The sequence below is a fragment of the Procambarus clarkii genome, chromosome 37 (assembly GCF_040958095.1).
Source record: "Procambarus clarkii isolate CNS0578487 chromosome 37, FALCON_Pclarkii_2.0, whole genome shotgun sequence".
Taxonomy (NCBI): domain Eukaryota; kingdom Metazoa; phylum Arthropoda; class Malacostraca; order Decapoda; family Cambaridae; genus Procambarus; species Procambarus clarkii.
The window spans coordinates 5,687,747-5,711,043 of record NC_091186.1 but is presented as its reverse complement, the minus strand read 5'-3'; the positions used below and the strand labels follow the sequence as shown (position 1 = coordinate 5,711,043).

The 23,297-nt window shown below is 42.1% G+C and overlaps 2 protein-coding genes across 2 annotated transcripts in view; one reads left to right on the top strand and one right to left on the bottom strand.

Annotated features, from left to right (window-relative positions):
* LOC123748480 (putative N-acetylated-alpha-linked acidic dipeptidase) overlaps nt 1-12,431 on the top strand; it is a 169,399-nt gene extending 156,968 nt beyond the window's left edge. Inside the window, exons 16-17 of the mRNA XM_069337032.1 lie at nt 862-954; nt 11,620-12,431. Coding sequence (XP_069193133.1) covers nt 862-954; nt 11,620-11,818 — 292 coding nt within the window. The 3' untranslated portion in view covers nt 11,819-12,431. The remainder of the gene's footprint in view (nt 1-861; nt 955-11,619) is intronic.
* A 9,314-nt stretch (nt 12,432-21,745) lies between these two features.
* On the bottom strand, nt 21,746-22,522 carry LOC138372090 (calponin homology domain-containing protein DDB_G0272472-like). The gene has a single exon (XM_069337352.1). The coding sequence runs from the start codon at nt 22,520-22,522 to the stop codon at nt 21,746-21,748; it is 777 nt and encodes a 258-aa protein (XP_069193453.1).
* Between the last annotated feature and the right edge of the window lie 775 nt (nt 22,523-23,297).

Here is a 23,297-nt window from a genome sequence, read left to right as displayed (position 1 = left end):
ATATATATATATATATATATATATATATATATATATATATATATTTATATATATTATATAATAATAATAATTAAATATGGCAATGGGTTAGATCGATAGTTCTAGAATAAATGTTCTCTATATTTATTATATTCTTCTACACCTGAAACAAAATTGAAAAAAATAACTTGTGTAAGGGGAAGGAGGGATACCAGATAATAAGGGAAGATTTTACAGTTTTAGGGGTAATACTTACCTCGTATAGGGACTTGCTGTTTCATTATGCACTCCAGTTTACCTTCCCTGCTGTCGTATTTTCCCAGCTATGTGACACAACTTTATTTCTTTTTATTTTAAAATTGTTGGTGATCTGACGGCTGAGTGGACAGTGCTCAGTATTTGTAGTCCGGAGGTTTCGGGTTCGATCCCCGGTGTAGGCGAAAACAAATGGACAGAGTTTCTCACCCTGATGCGCCTGTTAACCTAGCAGTAAATAGATACCTGGGAGTTAGACAGCTGTTCCGGACTGCTTCCTGGGGATGTGTAACAAAAAGGAGGCCTTGTGAGGACCGGGCCGCAGGGACGCTAAGCCCCAAAATCCTCTCAAGATAACCTCAAGATATATAGTGCGATAGTTTAAGGGAACAACCTATAGGGGCTCTACCTCGGTATAACCCTTATAACTAGCCACTTCTCATTGCAAGTGAACTATTAAATAAATATATTTTCTGATTATTTTGCATATTGTAAATAAATTACACTTCATACTCAGACACTTGAAAATTTGTGATTTATATTTGTATTTAACATTTGATCATTTTTTTAAGATGTGGTTGAAAATTAATTTATGATTGAATTTTTACTCAAAATTCAACATTTCAGTCCTCTGGTTGTTCGTCGTGTCAATGACCAGTTGATGATGGTAGAAAGATCATTCATTGACCCCCGCGGCCTTCCTAAACAACCTGAGTTGAAGTAAGTGTTTTTTAAGCGTCATATGTCGTTAATTCTTCCTTCTCTGTTCCTATCATTATTTGTAACTCTTCTTAGTAATAACATTAAACTATGATCCATCTTGAGAAACAGTTACCTAGGTAAATTATACTTGCAGGAACCATATGTTTAACAGATCTCTAACCCTGTCCATGGAGGACAGAAGAAAATGTATATATGCTGGTTAGCATTGGAAATGTGTGGCCACGTCTATGCTAGAAAATAATAATAAATAAACTCGACAGAGATGAGATATATACAAGAGATATATACAAGAGTTGTTACATTCTTGTACAGCCACTAGTACGCGTAGCGTTTCGGGCAGGTCCTTAATCCTATGGTCCCTGGAATACGATCCCCTACCGCGAAGAATCGTTTTTTCATCCAAGTACACATTTTACTGTTGCGTTAAACAGAGGCTACAGTTAAGGAATTGCGCCCAGTAAATCCTCCCCGGCCAGGATACGAACCCATGACATAGCTCTCGCGGAACGCCAGGCGAGTGTCTTACCACTACACCACGGAGACTGCTTAGTCTCCGTTAGAGAATGAGTTGATGGTTCTCCTGTACTTCCGTTTATCAAGTACAAATAATCTTCCCACTTTATCCCCCCCCCTAGGATAGTGGTAGGGGGGAGGGAACTTTTGTCATACTAAAACCATATTTAACTTGTCTAAGATTTCTTAAGGTTATACACCACATTGTATTGTGCGGTGTACACACGTTCACCTATGTTAAAACAAATTTACAAATTGTTTCATAAACTGCTTTCGATGCCGGTACTGAGTACGTGAAAAGTTGAGACTCCAGGTCCCCCCACCCTATGGATAGTTTGGCCAGGGGTCAGGGCCAGGGGTCAGGGCCTGGGGTCAAGGGCCAGGGGTCAGGGCCAGGGGTCAGGGCCTGGGGTCAGGGCCTGGGGTCAGGGCCTGGGGTCAGGGCCAGGGGTCAGGGCCTGGGGTCAGGGCCTGGGGTCAGGGCCAGGGGTCAGGGCCTGGGGTCAGGGCCAGGGGTCAGGGCCAGGGGTCAGGGCCTGGGGTCAGGGCCTGGGGTCAGGGCCAGGGGTCAGGGCCAGGGCAGGGGGGGTCAGGGAGGCCTGGGGTCAGGGCCTGGGGTCAGGGCCAGGGTCAGGGCCTGGGGTCAAGGGCCACTGCTGGCCTTGTCCGGGGTTCATCCCACTACATACAGATTCCTTTTATACTCCTTGTGTTTTTTCTCTCCCCTTTAACCATCTATTATAAATAGTTTATTTAAATTGTCCCTTTAGTTCGTATGGCATTAATCTGCACCAATGTGTGATTTTTTTGCTCGCTTTTCTACTCAAAATTTTGGCTTATTAAAATAACTAAATATCAAAACCAATTAAAATTATCGATAACTAGCTGTACCCGGCCACACGTTGCTGAGCCACAGCCACTCTCCCCTGTCCCCCCCCCGTTCTCCCCACAATTCCCCTCTCCCTGATCCCCTCATCCTCCCAATCATCTGCTACTCCCAAGTCCCCTCGTCCTCCCCACCATTCCCCACTCCCTCGTCTTCCCCACCATCCCTCACTCCCGTCCCCTTGACCTGGTTGATACCTGGTTGATGGGGTTCTGGGAAGTCTTCTACTCCCCAAGCACGGCCCGAGGCCAGGCTTGACTTGTGAGAGTCTGGTCCACAAGGCTGTTGCTTGGAGCGGCCCTCAGGCCCACATACCCACCACAGCCCGGTTGGTCCGGCACTCCTTGGAGGAATAAATCTAGTTTCCTCTTGAAGATGTCCACGGTTGTTCCTGTAATATTTCTGATGCTCGCTGGGAGGACGTTGAACAACAGTGGACCTCTGATGTTCATACAGTGTTCTCTTATTGTGCCCATGGCACCTCTGCTCTTCACTGGTTCTATTCTGCATTTTCTTCCATATCGTTCACTCCAGTACGTTGTTATTTTACTGTGTAGATTTGGGACCTGTCCCTCCAATATTTTCCATGTGTATATTATTTGGTATCTCTCTCGTCTCCTTTCTAGTGAGTACATTTGGAGAGCTTTGAGATGATCCCAATAATTTAAGTGCTTTATCTCGTCTATGTGTGCCGTATATGTTCTCTGTATTCCCTCAATTTCAGCAATCTCTCCTGCTCTGAAGGGGGAAGTGAGTACTGAGCAGTACTCAAGCCGGAACAACACAAGTGATTTGAAGAGTACAACCATTGTGATGGGATCTCTGGACATGAAGGTTCTCGTAATCCATCCTATCATTTTTCTGGCTGACGCAATACTTGCTTGGTTATGCTCCCTAAACGTTAGGTCATCGGACATCATTATTCCCAAATCCTTGACATGCTGTTTTCCTACTATAGGCAGATTCGATTGCGTTTTGTACCCTGTATTATGTTTAAGATCCTCATTTTTGCCATATCTGAGTATCTGGAATTTATCACCGTTAAACATCATGTTATTTTCTGCTGCCCAATCGAAAACTTTGTTAATATCTGTTTGTAGTTTATCAATGTCTTCAGCAGAGGTAATTTTCATGCTGATTTTTGTATCATCTGCAAAGGATGACATAAAGGTGTGACTTGTGTTTTTGTCTATATCTGATATGAGAATAAGGAACAGCAGTGGTGCAAGGACTGTACCTTGAGGTACAGAGCTTTTAACTTCGCTCGGACTCGATTTTACTTGATTGACTGTTACTCTTTGTGTTCTGTTCGACAGGAAATTGAGTATCCAGCGTCCTACTTTACCAGTTATACCCATTGACCTCATTTTGTGTGCAATCACTCCATGGTCACATTTATCGAATGCCTTTGCAAAATCTGTGTATACGACATCTGCATTATGTTTTTCCTCTAATGCCTCAGTGATTTTGTCATAGTGGTCAAGTAGCTGTGAGAGGCATGATCTTCCTGCTCTAAATCCATGTTGGCCTGGATTGAGGAGGTCATTGGTTTCCATGAATCTAGTGACCTGACTCCTGATCACTCTCTCAAATACTTTTATTATGTGGGATGTTAGTGCAACTGGTCTATAATTCTTTGCCAATACTTTGCTACCACCCTTGTGTAGAGGGGCAATGTCTGCTGCTTTAAGCGCATCCGGTATCTCACCTGTGTCCAAGCTCTTCCTCCACACTATACTGAGTGCCTGTGCTACTGGCACTTTGCATTTCTTTATAAATATTGAATTCCATGAGTCTGAACCCGGGGCTGAGTGCATGGGCATATTGTCAATTTCTCTTTCAAAATCTGCCACTTTCATGTTGATATCAGTTATATTTACAAGTGTTTGAGTATCATTCATAAAGAAATTGTCCGAATCTTCCACTTTCATGCTGAGTATCGGAGTGCTAAATATGTCTTCATACTGCTTTTTTAGGATTTCACTAATTTCTTTGTCATCCTCAGTGTATGAACCTTCACTAATACGAATAAGTCCAATACTGGCAGAGGTTTTCGCTTTTGATTTAGCATATGTGAAGAAATATTTTGGGTTTTTCTTTATTTCTTGAATTGCTTTCTGTTCTAGTTGTCTTTCTTCAATCTGATAGGAATGCTTCAGTCTCTGTTCGATTTCTTCAATCTTCAATAAAATTTGGTTCTGTAATTTGCTGACTGAGCGAGAATTTGTCACAGAATCTCAGTAGTTCTCTGACCTGTGGTTGGTTATTTCCAGGTTGACTTCCTGCTATAATGTTATTGTTTACTATTCTCCATTTTAAACTGGGTAGATTGAAGTCGCCAAGGAAGATGATATCTGGTACTGGGTTTGCTAGGTTATCAAGGATATTCTTTATTTTGTGGATCTGTTCAGTGAATTCCTCAACTGTTGCATCTGGCGGTTTGTATATTAAAATAATAAGTAGATTCATATTTTCTACCTTGATTCCAAGTACCTCTACCACCTCATTGGATGAGTTAAGGAGCTCTGTGCATGCCAGCTCCTCTTTAATATACAGACCTACTCCTCCACTTGACCTAATTACTCTGTCACATCTATATAGATTATAATTCGGAATCCAGATTTCACTATCCATGTGGTCTTTTGTGTGGGTTTCTGTAAATGCACCAAATATTGAGTTCGATTCTATTAGGAGGCAATTGGTGAACTTAACTTTATTCTTGATTTTGGTTTCAAGACTTGTGTGTTTGCATATAATGTAGTGTATGTTTGCATATAATGTAGTGTATGTTTGCATATAATGTAATCTGACTGTTCCTCTCTCTCTTATATTTTCTACTCTGTTTCTGCCTTCCTCTAAAATATTTCCAGTAGTGTCATATTGATCTTCCCGTCTATAACGCTCTGTACCTCTCACGTGGAATTCCGGACACTGAAGATTGTAGCATTTTTTGTCCCTAATTGAAAATTGACATAATTTAGGGTGGAAGTATCTACACCCTGTTCCAAAACGGCATGTACCCCTCGCCTACATGTTCCTGCATTTTTGAGGATGCAGAAAATTGCATTTTGCTCCTAATTTTTCATATTTGCATATTCCTTTAGCGTAGAATTTGCAAATATGTTCAGGTTTTGCGTTTTTCAAGGTATTTATACCTGTGTCTGTCTTGTCTACCTCTTTATTGGAGCCATCTCCGTCTTTCGTCCCAATTCCTTCATTTATGCAGTCTGTCTCACTGTTGCTCTCATTGTTTATATTACCTGGCTCTGTAATATTGTCATTATTTTGTACCACAATACCCTCTTCCTCCACACTACTGCTGCGGTTCTCTAAACTATCTGTTCCTGAGTTTTGGTCGTTATCCAATGTTGTCCAATGTCTCTACATCATTCCGCACTCCCTCGTCGGATGTGTTCCCAAATGATCTGATGTTCCCATCAGAAAAATGGCAACATCAAATGATATGATGTTCCCGTCACTGAAAAAAAGTAAGAACAATTAAAGAAAATGAAATGAAAAACAAGGAAAAATAAAAAATCAATTATACTCACGAAATGTTTTGTATGTTAAACAACGCAGCTCAATTCCAACTCAACGTCACACAAAATAATTAAATTAAAATTAAAATAAATAGACATCTATGAAAATTCAATTTATCAATGCAATCCAAAAGGTTGAAATGGACTCGTAACATATTTAGTATAGCGTGTGTTGCTTTTATGTGCCCATATGGCCTTGTATAAAAAAAATTACCTGTCACAGGTGTGACATCCATATAGTTGGTATATAAATACACACGCGTATTCAAATGGAACATTGTGTCAAAATTTCAAAGCAATCGGTGAAGAGTTTTTGGAGATTTCCCTCACATGTAAACTCACATGTAAAACAGTTAAAAAAAAAAAACATGTTTTACCTGTCACAAACGTGACATTTATAGTGTAGGTATTTAAAAACACGCTCGTATGCGAATGAAACATTGTGTCAAAATTTCAAAGCAATCGGTGAAGAACTTTCGGAAATTAGCGATTTTGAACAAACGAACATTTACATTTACATTTATAGAGAAATATGCGCCACGACACATTGTCAGGTTGTTCCTGCTTCTACATATATTTTACATTAAAAGCTGTAATTTACTCTTCAACTCTGGCATATCTCTAGATCCATTAGCTTGTTGCTTCTTGCACATCAGTTCCTTCCATTCCACCCTAAAGACTACATTTGCAGTCGATGAGTCACAATAACGTGGCTAAAGTAATTTGAACAGACCACACACTAGAAGGTGAAAGGACGACGACGTTTCGGTCCGTCCTGGACCATTCTCAAGTCGAAACGTCGTCATCTTTCACCTTCTAGTGTGTGGTCTGGTCAAACAGACTACATTTATTATATGATCACATTAAACAACACAAATGATGAATTCTTGCAAGAAACTTGTTGAATATCTCATCCCATCAGTTGATTTTTGCTCAGGCTATTTTTATTAGATTACTATTAGTAATCTAATAAAAGATCGCTTTTATGTCCAAAGGGTTTGGAAAGGATAGGGAAGGAAGAGGGATGGGGAGGTGAAATTCTGGAAGAGGATATATATATATATATATATATATATATATATATATATATATATAGAGAGAGAGAGAGAGAGAGAGAGAAGAGAGAGAGAGAGAGAGAGAGAGAGAGAGAGAAGAGAGAGAGAGAGAGAGAGAGAGAGAGAGAGAGAGAGAGAGAGAGAGAGAGAGAGAGAGAGAGAGAGAGAGAGAGAGAGAGAGAGAGAGAGAGAGAGAGAGAGAGAGAGGAGAGAGAGAGAGAGAGAGAGAGAGAGAGAGAGAGAGAGAGAGAGGAGAGAGAGAGAGAGAGAGAGAGAGAGAGAGAGAGAGAGAGAGAGAGAGAGAGAGAGAGAGAGAGAGAGAGAGAGAGAGAGAGAGAGAGAGAGAGAGGAGAGAGAGAGAGAGAGAGAGAGAGGAGAGAGAGAGAGAGAGAGAGAGAGAGAGAGAGAGAGAGAGAGAGAGAGAGAGAGAGAGAGAGAGAGAGAGAGAGAGAGAGAGAGAGAGAGAGAGAGAGAGAGAGAGAGAGAGGAGAGAGAGAGAGAGAGAGAGAGAGAGAGAGAGAGAGGAGAGAGAGAGAGAGAGAGAGAGAGAGAGAGAGAGAGAGAGAGAGAGAGAGAGAGAGAGAGAGAGAGAGAGAGAGAGAGAGAGAGAGAGAGAGAGAGAGAGAGAGAGAGAGAGAGAGAGAGAGAGAGAGAGAGAGAGAGAGAGAGAGAGAGAGAGAGAGAGAGAGGAGAGAGAGAGAGAGAGAGAGAGAGAGAGAGAGAGAGAGAGAGAGAGAGAGAGAGAGAGAGAGAGAGAGAGAGAGAGAGAGAGAGAGAGAGAGAGAGAGAGAGAGAGAGAGAGAGAGAGAGAGAGAGAGAGGAGAGAGAGAGAGAGAGAGAGAGAGAGAGAGAGAGAGAGAGAGAGAGAGAGAGAGAGAGAGGAGAGAGAGAGAGAGAGAGAGAGAGAGAGAGAGAGAGAGAGAGAGAGAGAGAGAGAGAGAGAGAGAGAGAGGAGAGAGAGAGAGAGAGGAGAGAGAGAGAGAGAGAGAGAGAGAGAGAGAGAGAGGAGAGAGAGAGAGAGAGAGAGAGAGAGAGGAGAGAGAGAGAGAGAGAGAGAGAGAGAGAGAGAGAGAGAGAGAGAGAGAGGGGGGGGGGGGAATTCCTGTCCACCATGGGTTGGCATGTGTGTGTGTCGTTTGTATGGGTATGTGGTGTTGTCGGACCATTTAATAATACATGCAATTGCAGATAATATTGCTGCTGTGTTGTATACACAAGTTACCCATAGAAAATGTAGCTTGTAGTGGAATTTTCCGTCAATAGAAAACGAGATATCATTTCCACATACTATTATAAATTCACCAACTATTCTGTTGGGAATTATTCTTAAATACATTAGTCTTTGGACTTTTTACATCATAAAAACATCTCATTTGAATTAACTTAATTATCAGTACCAAAATAAAGTAAATGTGATCCTTCTATCAGTTACTGATATCTGGACAAAGTGCCATGGCGTCAGTGAGTAGGAAGAGGTCAGCCATTGTTGGTAAAGACCAGAGTCGTTGGAGCGAGTACAGCTCTTATAATTTCTCTTGGACGAAGTGTTATGGAGATCAGAGTAGTGTTCTGCCATCATCAACACGCTGTCAACAAACACAAGGGAAGTGTCTTTCCGAAACCCGTTTATCTAATCATTAATTTTGGCCATTAATGTTAGGTAGATATTGGGCGAACCGGTTAGAACACAAATAATCGACTCAATAAAGGTAATTAAGCCTTGGTCCTTATCTTATCTATTATACAGTGTTTTCTCTGATATAGCTGTCATATATTAGGATTCTGGCTTTACAGCTAGCGCCCTTTGACAGGAACAAGAAGGGAAAGCAAGACTTGATACATCAGTTACTGGGTGATGGAAGCTAGCCTCAAACGAGGATAATTTGGTGTCTTCATCCTAGTTATACCTGGTGGACTAAGCCTGCTGTACAATAAGATAAGGAACCTCCTCAATGTATACCAATATGTGTAGTTAATACTGTAGTTGGATTGGGTGCATATTATAAATTTAATATAAATCCCCCCCTAATGTGTAAGGATCGATTTGTGAGATTATTGCAGAAATACAGTCCACTTAACATCATACCAATTGCTATCGAAATATATAAATTAATGTATATATAAATTCATATAAATTAAATAAATATAAATCTCACAGGTCGGTACCCACAGGTATGTTGGGTTGTCAGTACATTGGCTGGGTGGCTAATGTTTGTGTCCCAGCTGGTGTCTGGAAACCCTAAAGCCGTTGGAGTTAACTGCAGGAGATTAATCTTAGTAGCATCAGTGTAGATACTCTTCTAGTAGCACAAAAAACTTTTTTGTATTTTCATTTTATTGATTTTTAATAAGTATAAATCGGGTCCGGGATGGGCCACTCATTTGGGTCGTCTGGCAGACCACTTAGTATTTGAGGTCTCAGGAAGGCCTGATCATGGATATGTCTGATCCTTTTTGTTAGAGAGTGATTCTTCTGGTTCTGCTTGGTGGTTCATGGATCTCATAGTAACGGTTGTGTTTACTGCTTCGTGGGGTTCTTCGGGGTCTGGGACATACATATGCTTCATGCTGTACAGCTGCCTGACCCTGTCTGCCAGCAACAGGCCCGCCACGAAGCGAAGTGCTTTGTTTTGGACCCGTTGGATCTTCAACATGTTGTTTTTGATGGTGAGGTTCAGGGGGACGTATGGGTACGCGAGGCTAGGTTTTATAATCATTCTCTGCAGATTTAGCTTGACGTTGGATGGGGCTTGCCGGAAGCGGAATAGCCTCGTCAGGGAACCCTAAGTCATCGCTGTCTTCTGGGAGACATACTGGATGGAGTTAAGTAGCCTGTTGAAGTTGTATCCAAGCACTGTGTTGGAGTTTGAGATGACTATGGGTTCGCCCCTGATCCTTATCCTCCTCCCCTCATCTTCAATTGTGTAGGCCATAAAGCCGACAGTGGTTATTTCGATCTTGTCTGGGTAGGTGGTGACCCTCCATTTTCTTTCCCAGTTAGCAGTCCTAGCTAGTTCTACGTTCGCCTTACGTATTACTGTTGCATGTTTGGCTGTTTGGATGCTTGGGTTGGATGTTATTACGTATGTTACGTCGTCAGCAAATTGGACGATGATAGTGTCCCTGTTCTCCGGTTGGGGCAGGTCGTTTACGAAAATGTTATAGAAGTCCGGGCTCAGGCACGACCTTTGGGGGGACTCCAACTGTTGAAGTGAAGACTGCTGCCGCTTTCGTCTTGAAGCTGGGAGTAACTTGCCTGTTCTTAGGGAATTTTCTGATCAGTCTGAGGAGGGTTCAGTTTTGGGCTGGTAAGTCTGCTTGTTTGTACACAAGGCCATCGTGCCATAGGCTGTCGGAGGCCTTGTGTACATCTCTCATCGCAATCAGGGCTACCTGTTTTTGCTGCCGGATTGAGCTGACAGCATCATAGATGATGTTTATTGCATGCTGGGTTGACTGCTGCGTTCGAAAGCCGAACTGTTTTTCTGTCAAGAGATTGTTGTACTCCATATAGTAGTTGAAACGGTTGGATATGATTTTTTCAAAACACTTGTCTAATGTGTCCAAGAGGGAAACTGAGCGGTAGTTGCCGGGCTGGCGGGACTTTTCTTGGGTTTGGGAATGAATATCATCTTGGCCGATTTGAATGCTACGGGAACGTGGCCAGATACAGCATGGACCTTGAATATGTTGAGTAGGGATTGCAGAAGATTGCATGGTAGGAGTTTGATCTGCTTTGCCTTGATGCCCGATGGTCCTGGGGCCTTATTGCGGATGCTCTTAATGGTTCCACTCATCTCTACCATTGATATGCTTCTTGTTAGGGGGTGGTCGTTATGGAGGGTTGTTAGGTCTATCGAGGAGGTGCTAAGTAGAGAAGCGGCGTTTTCTGTGGTCCATTGGTTGACATGGTTGAAGTGTATGTTGTTGAAGGCTCTGCTGTTTGAAGCTGTGATTGTCTTTTGCCATACTGCGCCCCTGAGGTCGGCCTGCTCTTGTGGATGCGGTTGTGGATGGTGTTGACAGCGTGGTCGATTGTTTGGGTTGGGAGATTGTCAGAGTCAAGGATGGGATCATCAGCGAGAAAGGCGTGATGGGCCTGAGCTTCCATGGTTTCCAGCTGTGAGGTGCTTCCGGATGTGAGGTGCCACAAACCGGAAGGGGGTAGCTTGGAGGGTGGTGCCCACCGGGATGGTGACCACCGGGATGGTGACCACCGGGATTGTGACCACCGGGATGGTGACCACCGGGATGGTGACCACCGGGATGGTGACCACCGGGATGGTGACCACCGGGATGGTGACCACCGGGATGGTGACCACCGGGATGGTGACCACCGGGATGGTGACCACCGGGATGGTGACCACCGGGATGGTGCCCACCGGGATGTGGTCACACCCCACATTCTTGCCTGGGGTCACTTTGTAGTGAAATAGATCAGTCTCTGTTGATCAGCAAAATGTCAGGGGTACCCTAAGGTTGTCCGCAAACACTGTCTTAAAGTGAGGGCCTTGGAAGGAGAGGTCCCTATTTTGCATTAAAATGAACAGCTGTCTGCCCTTGAGGTCTGCTCTGGAAGATTAGATTCTAAATTAGATTCTACAATGATTAGATTCTACAATGATTAGATTCTACCAGTACTTAACACATCTTCTCTTCCCCAATACAGCCATGTGATAACTGCTCCCAGCAAGAACGATGCTTATTCAAGTACAGCATTTGCTGGATTAGCTGATACACTCGCCGATATTGAAGAGGCAGCAGAGGAGGATCGGCAGCATCTGTGGAGAACCTTTGCTGAACACCTGGCAGCTGTCACCCACCTGCTTGAAACAGCTGCTAAAGTTCTCTCCGATGATCTCTGGTAGAAGAGATTCCCAAATGAAAGCTTTTGATTACATTTTGCAGCTGTCTACCCACCTGTTTGATACAGCTGTCACCCACCTGCTTGATACAGCTGTCACCCACCTGCTTGATACAGCTGTCACCCACCTGCTTGATACAATTGTCACCCACCTGCTTGAGTCAGTTGTCACCCATCTGCTTGATACGGCTGTCATCCACCAGCTTGATACAGCTGTAACCCACCTGCTTGATACAGTTGTCACTCACCTGCTTGATACAGCTGTCCCCCACCTGCTTGATACAGTTGTCACTCACCTGCTTGATACAGCTGTAACCCACCTGCTTGATACAGTTGTCACTCACCTGCTTGATACAGCTGTTGCCCACCTCCTTCATACAGTTGTCACCCACCTACTTGATACAGCTGTTGCCCACCTACTTGATTCAGCTGTCACTCACCTGCTTGATACAGTTGTCACCCACCTGCTTCATACAACTGTCACCCACCTACTTGATACAGCTGTTGCCCACCTACTTGATACAGCTGTCACCCACCTGCTTGATACAGTTGTCACTCACCTGCTTCATACAGCTGTCACCCACCTACTTGATACAGCTGTCACCCACCTGCTTGATACAGTTGTCACTCACCTGCTCATACAGCTGTCACCCACCTACTGATACAGTGTCACCCACCTGCTTGTTTTATACAGTTGTCACCCACCTGCTTCATACAACTGTCACCCACCTGCTTGAAACAGCTGCTAAAGTTCTCTCGGATGATCTCTGGTAGAAGAGATTCCAAATGAAAGTTTCTATGATGTTTTATAATCTGAGGAAATGCCAGATTAGAGTATATTGCTAAATATTACCTAGAATAAACTACTTATAAACTGAAGTCTGAACGTTAGAGATATTACATTTTAGGTGAAAAAGATGAGGTTCAGTGAAACAGGAATTGTTCATTATAATTCACATTTTGTGTTTTCATAGGATACATCATGATCAAAGTTCCAGATTTGACATAATGTTAAATGCAATGAAGGCCAAAAATGTTTGGCCTTCTCAACTTCTCAAATGAGCAATTTGTTTCACAATACAGCGAACACGTTCATCGTAAAATATGTATACATATTTAACACTTTAGGTAAAAATACAGTGTTAAGAGAATTGAAACTTGCCTTTCTGGGTATGTCCGCAGTAGTTCCCCCGAGGTGCTCCCTCGACCGGGGGGGGGGTTTACCTCGATACAGTACTTTCCATAACAAGGATCCCCCAGGACACAGTACTTCCTTCAGCCAAGGCCTGGGACCACCAGGTCACAGTAGTCCCTCCAGCCAAGGCCTGGGACCACCAGGTCACAGTAGTACCTCCAGCCAAGGCCTGGGACCACCAGGTCACAGTAGTACCTCCAGCCAAGGCCTTGGACCACCAGGTCACAGTAGCACCTCCAGCCAAGGCCTGGGACCACCAGGTCACAGTAGTACCTCCAGCCAAGGCCTTGGACCACCAGGTCACAGTAGTACCTCCAGCCAAGGCCTGGGACCACCAGGTCACAGTAGTACCTCCAGCCAAGGCCTGGGACCACCAGGTCACAGTAGTATGTTCATATTGTGAAAGGGATCTGGGAGTTATGATTAGTACGAATTTAAAACAAAAGGATCAATGCATGAATGTTCGTAATATGACGAATAGGACACTGGGATTTATTAATCGAAGCATTAGTAACAAGACACCTGGTGTGGTTCTTAAGTTATATCTTGCTCTGGTTAGGCCCCATTTAGATTATGCAGTTCAGTTTTGGTCGCCGTATTATAGAATGGATATAAATTCACTTGAACGTGTCCAATATAGGATGACTAAGTTAATTCCCCAAATTAGAAATCTTTCATATGAAGAAAGATTAACAAAGCTTAAGTTGCATTCACTGGAAAGGCGAAGAGTTAGGGGTGACATGATAGAGGTTTACAAGTGGATGAATGGACATAACAAAGGGGATATTAATAGGGTATTAAAAGTATCAACACAAGACAGAACACGAAACAATGGGTATAAATTGGATAAGTTTAGATTTAGGAAAGACTTGGGTAAATACTGGTTCAGTAACAGGGTTGCTGATTTGTGGAACCAATTGCCGCGTAACATTGTGGAGGTGGGGTCCCTCGATTGTTTCAAGCGCGGGTTGGACATGTATATTTTTTTTTTTTTTTTTTTTTTTTTTTTTTTTTTTTTTTTTTTTTTTTTTTTTTTTTTTTTTTTTTGAGATATATACAAGAGTTGTTACATTCTTGTACAGCCACTAGTACGCGTAGCGTTTCGGGCAAGTCCTTAATCCTATGGTCCCTGGAATACGATCCCCTGCCGCGAAGAATCGTTTTTTCATCCAAGTACACATTTTACTGTTGAGTTAAACAGAGGCTACAGTTAAGGAATTGCGCCCAGTAAATCCTCCCCGGCCAGGATACGAACCCATGACATAGCGCTCGCGGAACTTAAATATGAGTGGGATTGGGTGGTTATAGAATAGGAGCTGCCTCGTATGGGCCAATAGGCCTTCTGCAGTTACCTTTGTTCTTATGTTCTTATGATCGGGATTCCTCCCTTGCTTCTAACTAATTCTATGGCTGTTTTATATCTCTCATTCAGTTCCTCACTCCTAACTCGACCAACATCATTTCCTCCAGGGCTAATGCAAAATAATGGGATTGTTCCCATTTCCAGTCATAATATCATTCATGTTTTTTATTCATAAATAGAGTGGAAAGTCTTGGGTATGGGGGGGGGGCGGTCTTGGAGCGAGACGTGAACCCAGTGATAGGCGACGTAAAAAGGGATTTCGATGTGGATTCAAAATGTAACTTATTTAAAAGTTATTTACTGGTTCGGTAATCGGGTTGTTGATTTGCGGAACCAGTTACCGTGAAAAGTAGTGGAGGTGGGGTCCCTCGATTGTTTCAAGCGTGGGATGGACACGTATATGAGTGGGATTGGGTGATTATAAGTTGGTGCTGCCTCGTATGGGCCAATATGCCTTCTGCATTTACCTTTGTTCTTATGTTTTCCTTATCCTTTACCAGTACCTTCTCTATCCTTCACCTGTATCTTCCTTATCCTTCACCAGACCCTTCCCTATCCATCACCAGTACCTTCCCTAACCTTCACCACCTTCCCTATCCTTCATCAGTACCTTCCCTGTCCTTCACCCGAACCTTCCCTATCCTAAACCACCTTCCCTACACTTCATCAACTTCCCTATCATTCACCAGTACCTTCCCTATCATTCACCAGTACCTCCGCTATCATTCACCAGTACCTCCGCTATCATTCACCAGTACCTCCGCTATCATTCACCAGTACCTCCGCTATCATTCACCAGTACCTCCGCTTTCATTCACCAGTACCTTCCTTATCCTTAACCACCTTCCCTACACTTCATCAACTTCCCTATCATTCACCAGTACCTTCCCTATCATTCACCAGTACCTCCGCTATCATTCACCAGTACCTCCGCTATCATACACCAGTACCTTCCCCTATCATTCACCAGTACCTTCCCCTATCCTTAACCACCTTCGCTACCTTTCACCACTACCTTCCCTATCCTTCACCAACTTCCCTCCCTGGAAACACAAACCGTAACCGGCTCTATTTTCCGCTTGTTACAACTTGAAATAAAAGTTGTTACATCATGGCTTAACGTGTTTATGATGTATTAAAACCTTGTTATAACTTGCTATAATGGATGTTATAACTGGTTAGGAGTTGTTAAAACTTGTTCGAACGTTGTACCAACGTCGTACTTCGGTGTGTTTGGCGGGCTGTCCTTCACCAGTACCTTCCCTATCCTTAACCACCTTCCCTATCCTTCACCACCTTTCCCTATCCCTAAGGTTAGGGAAAATTTGAAATGTAGTCTCAAAGAGGGAATCAAACTGAGCCAAACATAAGAACATAAGAACATAAGAACAAAGGTAACTGCAGAAGGCCTATTGGCCCATACGAGGCAGCTCCTATTCTATAACCACCCAATCCCACTCATATACTTGTCCAACCCGTGCTTGAAACAATCGAGGGACACCACCTCCACAATGTTACGCGGCAATTGGTTCCACAAATCAACAACCCTGTTACTGAACCAGTATTTACCCAAGTCTTTCCTAAATCTAAACTTATCCAATTTATATCCATTGTTTCGTGTTCTGTCCTGTGTTGATACTTTTAATACCCTATTAATATCCCCCCGGTTATGTCCATTCATCCACTTGTAAACCTCTATCATGTCACCCCTAACTCTTCGCCTTTCCAGTGAATGCAACTTAAGCTTTGTTAATCTTTCTTCATATGAAAGATTTCTAATTTGGGGAATTAACTTAGTCATCCTACGCTGGACACGTTCAAGTGAATTTATATCCATTCTATAATATGGCGACCAAAACTGAACTGCATAATCTAAATGGGGCCTAACTAGAGCAAGATATAGCTTGAGAACCACACCAGGTGTCTTGTTACTAACGCTGCGATTAATAAATCCAAGTGTCCGATTTGCCTTATTACGAACATTTATGCATTGATCCTTTTGTTTTAAATTCTTACTAATCATAACTCCCAGATCCCTTTCGCAATCCGACTTCGCAATCACAACACCATCTAGCTCGTATCTTGTAACTCTATCATCATTACCTAACCTCAGAACTTTACATTTATTAGCATTAAACTGCATCTGCCAATCCTTTGATCATTTCAAAACCCTATCTAGATCAACTTGAAGTGATAGTGAGTCCTCCTCCGAATTAATTTCCCTACCGATTTTCGTATCATCGGCAAATTTGCAAATGTTGCTACTCAAACCTGAATCTAAATCATTTATATATATTATAAACAACAGAGGTCCCAGGACAGAGCCTTGAGGCACTCCACTTACAACATTTTCCCACTCTGACTTGATTCCATTTATACTAACTCTGTTTCCTTTGGTATAGCCATGCCCTAATCCAGCTTAATATAGCACCCCCAATACCATGAGACTCTATTTTTTTTTTTTTTTAATCAGTCTTTCATGTGGCACTGTATCAAAAGCTTTGCTAAAGTCAAGGTATACAACATCGCAATCCTTACCACTATCAACTGCCTCAACAATGCTAGAATAAAAAGATAACAAATTTGTTAAACATGAACGGCCATTTATAAAACCATGTTGCGACTCAATTATTAATTTATGTTTTTCAAGATGAAGACGAATTTTATTTGCTATTATAGATTCGAGTAACTTTCCCACAATAGACGTTAGGCTAATTGGTCGATAGTTAGACGCAAGTGATCTATCTCCTTTCTTAAAAACTGGTATCACATTAGCAACTTTCCAAAACTCTGGCACTCTGCCTGACTCTATTGATTTATTAAATATGGTTGACAGTGGGTCACAAAGCTCCTCTTTGCATTCTTTAAGCACCCTAGCAAACACTTCATCCGGCCCTGGGGATTTGTTTGGTTTGAGTTTTACTATTTGTTTAAGAACATCATCCCTGGTAACTGCTAAACTCGTCAACCTGTCCTCGTCCCCACCCACATAGACTTGTTCGGCTGAAGGCATATTGTTAAGTTCCTCTTTAGTAAATACAGATACAAAATATTTATTAAAAATACTACTCATCTCTTCATCACTATCTGTTATTTGACCTGTCTCAGTTTTTAATGGACCTATCCTTTCCCTAGTCTTAGTACGATATAACTGAAAAAACCCTTTAGAAACATAGAAACAATTTGGATAGAATTAAACGAAAAAGCAAATAATCTAGTGATGGGAGTTATATTCAGGCCACCAAACTTAGACAGGATGGCAGTGAAGCACCTATGGGATGATATATATAGAGCATCTTGATTGTGTCATGGGTGACTTTAATTTTAGAGGAATAAATTGGTTTAACAGAACAGGGAATAATGAAGCAGAAAATTTTCTTGAATTAATTTATGAGTGCTTTCTTACGCAACACACTAAGGAACCAACACTGGAAAATAATATTTTAGATTTAGTGTTAACTAACAGGGAAACACAAATTACTGACATCGAAATAGGGAGTGAGCTAGAGAACTGTGATCACAGAGAAATCAGATTTAGCATAGAATGGAATAGATCTGTAGGAGGAAATTCTGTTAAAGTGCCTGATTTTCGAAAAGCTGATTTCAATAGCTTAATAAATTTTTGGGGTCAAATAGACTAGAATGTGTTGGGCATGGGGGGGGGGCCGCTCTTCGAATGAGACGTGAACCCAGCGATAGGTGACGTAAAAATGGGATTTCGATGTGGATTCAAAATAAAACTCATTTAAAAGTTATTTACTGGTTCGGAAATAGGGTTGTTGATTTGTGGAACCAATTACCCGAAAAGTAGTGGAGGTGGGGTCCCTCGATTGTTTCAAGCGTGGGTTGGACATGTATATGAGTGGGATTGGGTAATTATAAGTTGGTGCTGCCTCGTATGGGCCAATAGGCCTTCTGCAGTTACCGTCTTTCACCAGTACCTTCCCTATCCTTCTCCAGAATCTTCCCTATCCCTCACAACGTTCCCTACCCTTCACCACCTTCCCTATCCTTCACTAGTACCTTACCTACACTTCACCACCTTCCCTATCCTTCATCAGTACCTTCCCTACCCTTCACTATCGTCCCTGTCCCCCACTAGTACCTTTTATATCCTTCATCACCTTCCCTATCCTTCACCAGTACCTTCCCTATTATTCACCACCTTCCCTATCCTTCACCAGTACCTTCCCTATCCTTCACCAGTACCTTCCCTATCCTTCACCAGTACCTTCCCTATTATTCACCACCTTCCCTATCCTTTACCAGAACATTCCCTATCCCTCACCACCTTTCCTATTCCTAACCAGTATCTTCCCAACCCTTTACCACCTTTCCTATCCTTCACCACGTTTACCCATCCTTAAGAACATTAGAACACAGGCAACTGCAGAAGGCCTATTGGCCCATACGAGGCAGCTCCTATTTATAACCACCCAATCTTACTCATATACATGTCCAACCCGCGCTTGAAACAATCGAGGGACCCCACCTCCACCATGTTACGCGGCAATTGGTTCCACAAATCAACAACCCTGTTACTGAACCAGTATTTACCCAAGTCTTTCCTAAATGTAAACTTATCCAATTTATACCCATTGTTTCGTGTTCTGTCTTGTGTTGATACTTTTAATACCCTATTAATATTCCCTTTGTTATGTCCATTCACCCACTTGTAAACCTCTATCGTGTCACCCCTAACTCTTCGCCTTTCCAGTGAATGCAACTTAAGACACCTGGTGTGGTTCTTCAGCTATATCTTGCTCTGGTTAGGCCCCATTTAGATTATGCAGTTCAGTTTTGGTCGCCGTACTATAGAATGGATATAAATTCACTTGAACGTGTCCAGAGTAGGTTGACTAAGTTAATTCCCCAAATTAGAAATCTTTCATATGAAGAAAGATTAACAAAGCTTAAGAACCAATCCTTCACCCTATCCTTCACTGGTGCGTTCCCTATCCTTCACCAGTACCTTCCCTATCCTTCACCACTTTCCTTATCTTTCATCAGTACCTTCCCTATCCTTCTCCAAAACCTTCCCTATCCTTCACCAAAACCTTCCCTATCCTTTACCACCTTCCCTACCGTTCACTAGCACTTTCCCTATTCTTCACCGCCTTCCCTACACCTTAACCAGTACCTTCCCTATCCTTCACCCTACCCTTTACCAGAACGTTCCCAACTCTTCACCACCTTCACAGTATCCTTCACCATCTTCCCTATCCTTCACCAGTACCTTCCCTATCCTTCACTAGAACCTTCCCTATCCTTCACTAGAACCTTCTCTATCCTTCACTAGAACCTTCCCTATCCTTCACCAGAACGTTCCCAGCTCTTCAGCACCTTCCCCTTCCTTCACCAGTATCTTCCTTATCCTTCACCACCTTCCCTATCCTTCAGCAGTAGCTTCCCTATTCTTCAGCATTACCTTTCCTATCCTTTACCAGAACATTCCTTATCCTACACCAGCACCTTCCCTGTCCTTTACCCCCTTCCCTGTCTTTCACCATCTTCCCTATCCTTCACCAGTACCTCCCCTATCCTTAACCAAGACCTTCCCTATCCTTCTTTTAAACCTTCCCTCTCCTTCACCACCTTCCTTATCATTCACCACCTTCCCTATCCTTCATCCGAACCTTCTCTATCCTTCACTACCTTCCCTACCCTTTACCAGTACCGTCCTTATTCTTCTCCCCCTTCCCTATTCTTCAGAAGTACCTTCCCAACTCTTCACCACCTTCCCTACCCTTCACCAGTACCTTCCCTATCCTTCACCACCTTGTGTATCCTACAGCAGGACCTTCCCTATCCTTCACCACCTTGTGTATCCTACAGCAGGACCTTCCCTATCCTTCACCACCTTGTGTATCCTACAGCAGGACCTTCCCTATCCTTCACCACCTTGTGTATCCTACAGCAGGACCTTCCCTATCCTTCACCAGAACCTTTCCTATCCTTCACATGTAGGGTAGATAACACCATCCTCAACAGCTGGCTGGCCACTCACATAAACTGGTTTAGGAAACAAAATGGGATGAACCTTCCCAACAACATTATTTATGGCTATATCATTTCCCAGTATGATTTCAACATTTGGGACAAGCAAGCGTTTACTGACACCAACAGTGCACAAGCCTGGAGTAAAGATGGATATCAAAGTGATATCTATTAGAGGTACAGTTTAATAACCTGCAATGCTCTGAAGAACTACAAACTCACCAATATCTCTCTTTGCAACAATAGAGAGTACATGCTTGGTAATCAGTGTTTGAGACGCCCCCGTGTCCCTGAAATTATAACTGGCTTCTATTTACCATTTTTATAAAATAATTCCCCTGCATACATATAGGGATTATAAGTGGCTATCTATTTGGGATCTACAGTAACATGCTTATTATATCTATTTTGCACACCTCTACTAAATATGAGCACTGTAGGTCTTAAATTAGGGTGAAGAATAAAGCAGGAATTTACAACATGATCTCTTCTCTTGCAATGTGTGCAAAATCTATTGTCAGATGTGGACCCTGTCACACCCACTGAGGATTTGGTAGTTACATTATTGGGATGTTGCATCCCCGACTGTGTGTTCTCTTAGTCTTAGCAGGAGAAGAGTTCATGTGAGTAGTCAGTGGGTTATAACTTGGTTTGGTCTGGTGAACGTTAGATTTCTGAACATGCTGATTAAATTTATTATTATGAGGATTATTATGTGGCCCTAAAACGCCCTCTTGCGAGTAACTCATGTTCATCCGCAAGCTTTGCGAGCTCATAACTGTCAGTAATATTCTTTTGTTCCACTATATAGAATGATAAGCTGTCCGGGAGACAAGATAATACCTTTTCAGAAGCCAGGAGGTTTTTAAGAGCCTCAAACTCTGTAATTGAAAGTTTTTTTTTTTTTAGATATATACAAGAGTTGTTACATTCTTGTACAGCCACTAGTAAGCGTAGCATTGCGGGCAGGTCCCTGGAATACGATCCCCGCCGCGAAGAATCGTTTATACAACCAAGTACCCATTTTACTGTTGAGTTAAACAGAGGCTACAGTTAAGGATATGGACCCACTAAATCCTCTCCGGCCAGGATACGAACCCATGACAAAGCTCTAGCGGAACGCCAGGTGAGTGTCTTACCAATACACCACGGAGACTAGTGCTAAGTAAGATTTAAGCCATCTCTCACAGTAATTTTCTTCTAACCTAGTAAAGTCATAAATAGTCTGATCATATGCCCTTTTTAATCCACGAAATTTTTGTTTGTGCCTCTGGATTTAATTGATGAGAATTTAAGATGATCGTTTTAACAAAATCAAAATCAAAACTCGTAGCATCAGGAAGTGATGCAAAGACCTCCTGAGCCTTGTTCCTTAACTAACTTTGCATAATGGCAACCCATTGATCTACTAGCCAATTCATGCTGAAGGCGGTTTTGCTAAAATGGGTAAAAAAAAACTCAGGGTCTTCCTCATTAAGCATAGGTAACTCTACATATTTATTAATTCTAGACTGAGGGTTGTTACTACCTGAAATATTACTAGTATTACCATGTCCAGCTGCGATTATCTGTTCTTCTATGTTACTATCTGCTGCCTTTTGTCCTTGAATTTCTAACTGTCTAGTTTGTTCTGCTTGCTTTTGCCTAGCTTCCTCTAACTTATGCTGAACCTCTAACTCTAACTGTTTATGTTGAGCCTCTAGCTCTAACTGTTTATTTTGAGCCTCTAACTCTAACTGTTTATTTTGAGCCTCTAGCTCTAACTGTTTATTTTGAGCCTCTAGCTCTAACTGTTTATTTTGAGCCTCTAACTCTAACTGTTTATTTTGAGCCTCTAACTCTAACTGTTTATTTTGAGCCTCTAGCTCTAACTGTTTATTTTGAGCCTCTAACTCTAACTGTTTATTTTGAGCCTCTAGCACTAACTGTTTATTTTGAGCCTCTAGCTCTAACTGTTTATTTTGAGCCTCTAACTCTAACTGTTTATTTTGAGCCTCTATTTTAGCTAATTTTATCTGAGCCTCTAACTTAAGACACTTCATTGATAATTGGTCATTTGACCCTTGTGGTAACTCGTCTAGAACATCTTCCTCAAGTCTACCGTCGTCCACTAAGTGGGTGACTGTCAGCTTTACTAACTGGGCCTTCACCATTCTGTTATTAGCTGTTAAATCTAATTTACCTGCCATATAAATCAAGGCAGACTTTGTCAAGATCTTAATCCCTTCAAAGTGCGCCTCCACAAGCAGCAATTCTGCTTGTTTTTTTCATTATTAGCACTAAGGAAATTATTAACACTTCACTAACAAACATGTAAACACCGTGGCCCCTGGCACAGAGGATAATACTTACCTCAAATCGTGAAGCGTTTGTAGCACACATGCAATGGAATAATAAGAGAAAAGCACAATGAACATCTACTTGCTGTGTAATAAGCGTTCACTCTGTACTTAGGAAGGCAAAAATATTACGAATTGGCACTTAATAGAAGTAATTATTATGTTGGAACAACTCTCCGGACACAAGCCTTTATAATTTGTCTCTAACTAGTTCAGCAAGGCTTGTGAACCTGTCGGCATGGGTATTTTCTAGGGGTAATAATAATAATATGCATGTAAAAAATACACCAGGATGCTCCGAGTAGATACAATTTAATAATTAAAGAATAAAAGGAATAATGTACATAGAAAAATAATGTGTGTATATATACATATATAATAAAATAAATGGCACAACAGCATCCCCAAGATAATCTATTAAGTTTAGGCCTCATATTGCTTATAACATTTAATGTCTCCATAAATAACTATCAACTACAATAGACCAAAGAATACACTGAACTTTAACTTAACAGACATCTGTCCACCAGACCCCACCGATTTCGACTGGTGTGGGGGTGGAAAGCTCTCCTTCAAGTTCAAGTATGTT

Bases quoted from the DNA above. Each gene is read 5' to 3' on its own strand.
- LOC138372090 (XM_069337352.1), bottom strand. From the start codon at position 22,522: ATGGTGAAGGCCCAGTTAGTAAAGCTGACAGTCACCCACTTAGTGGAC.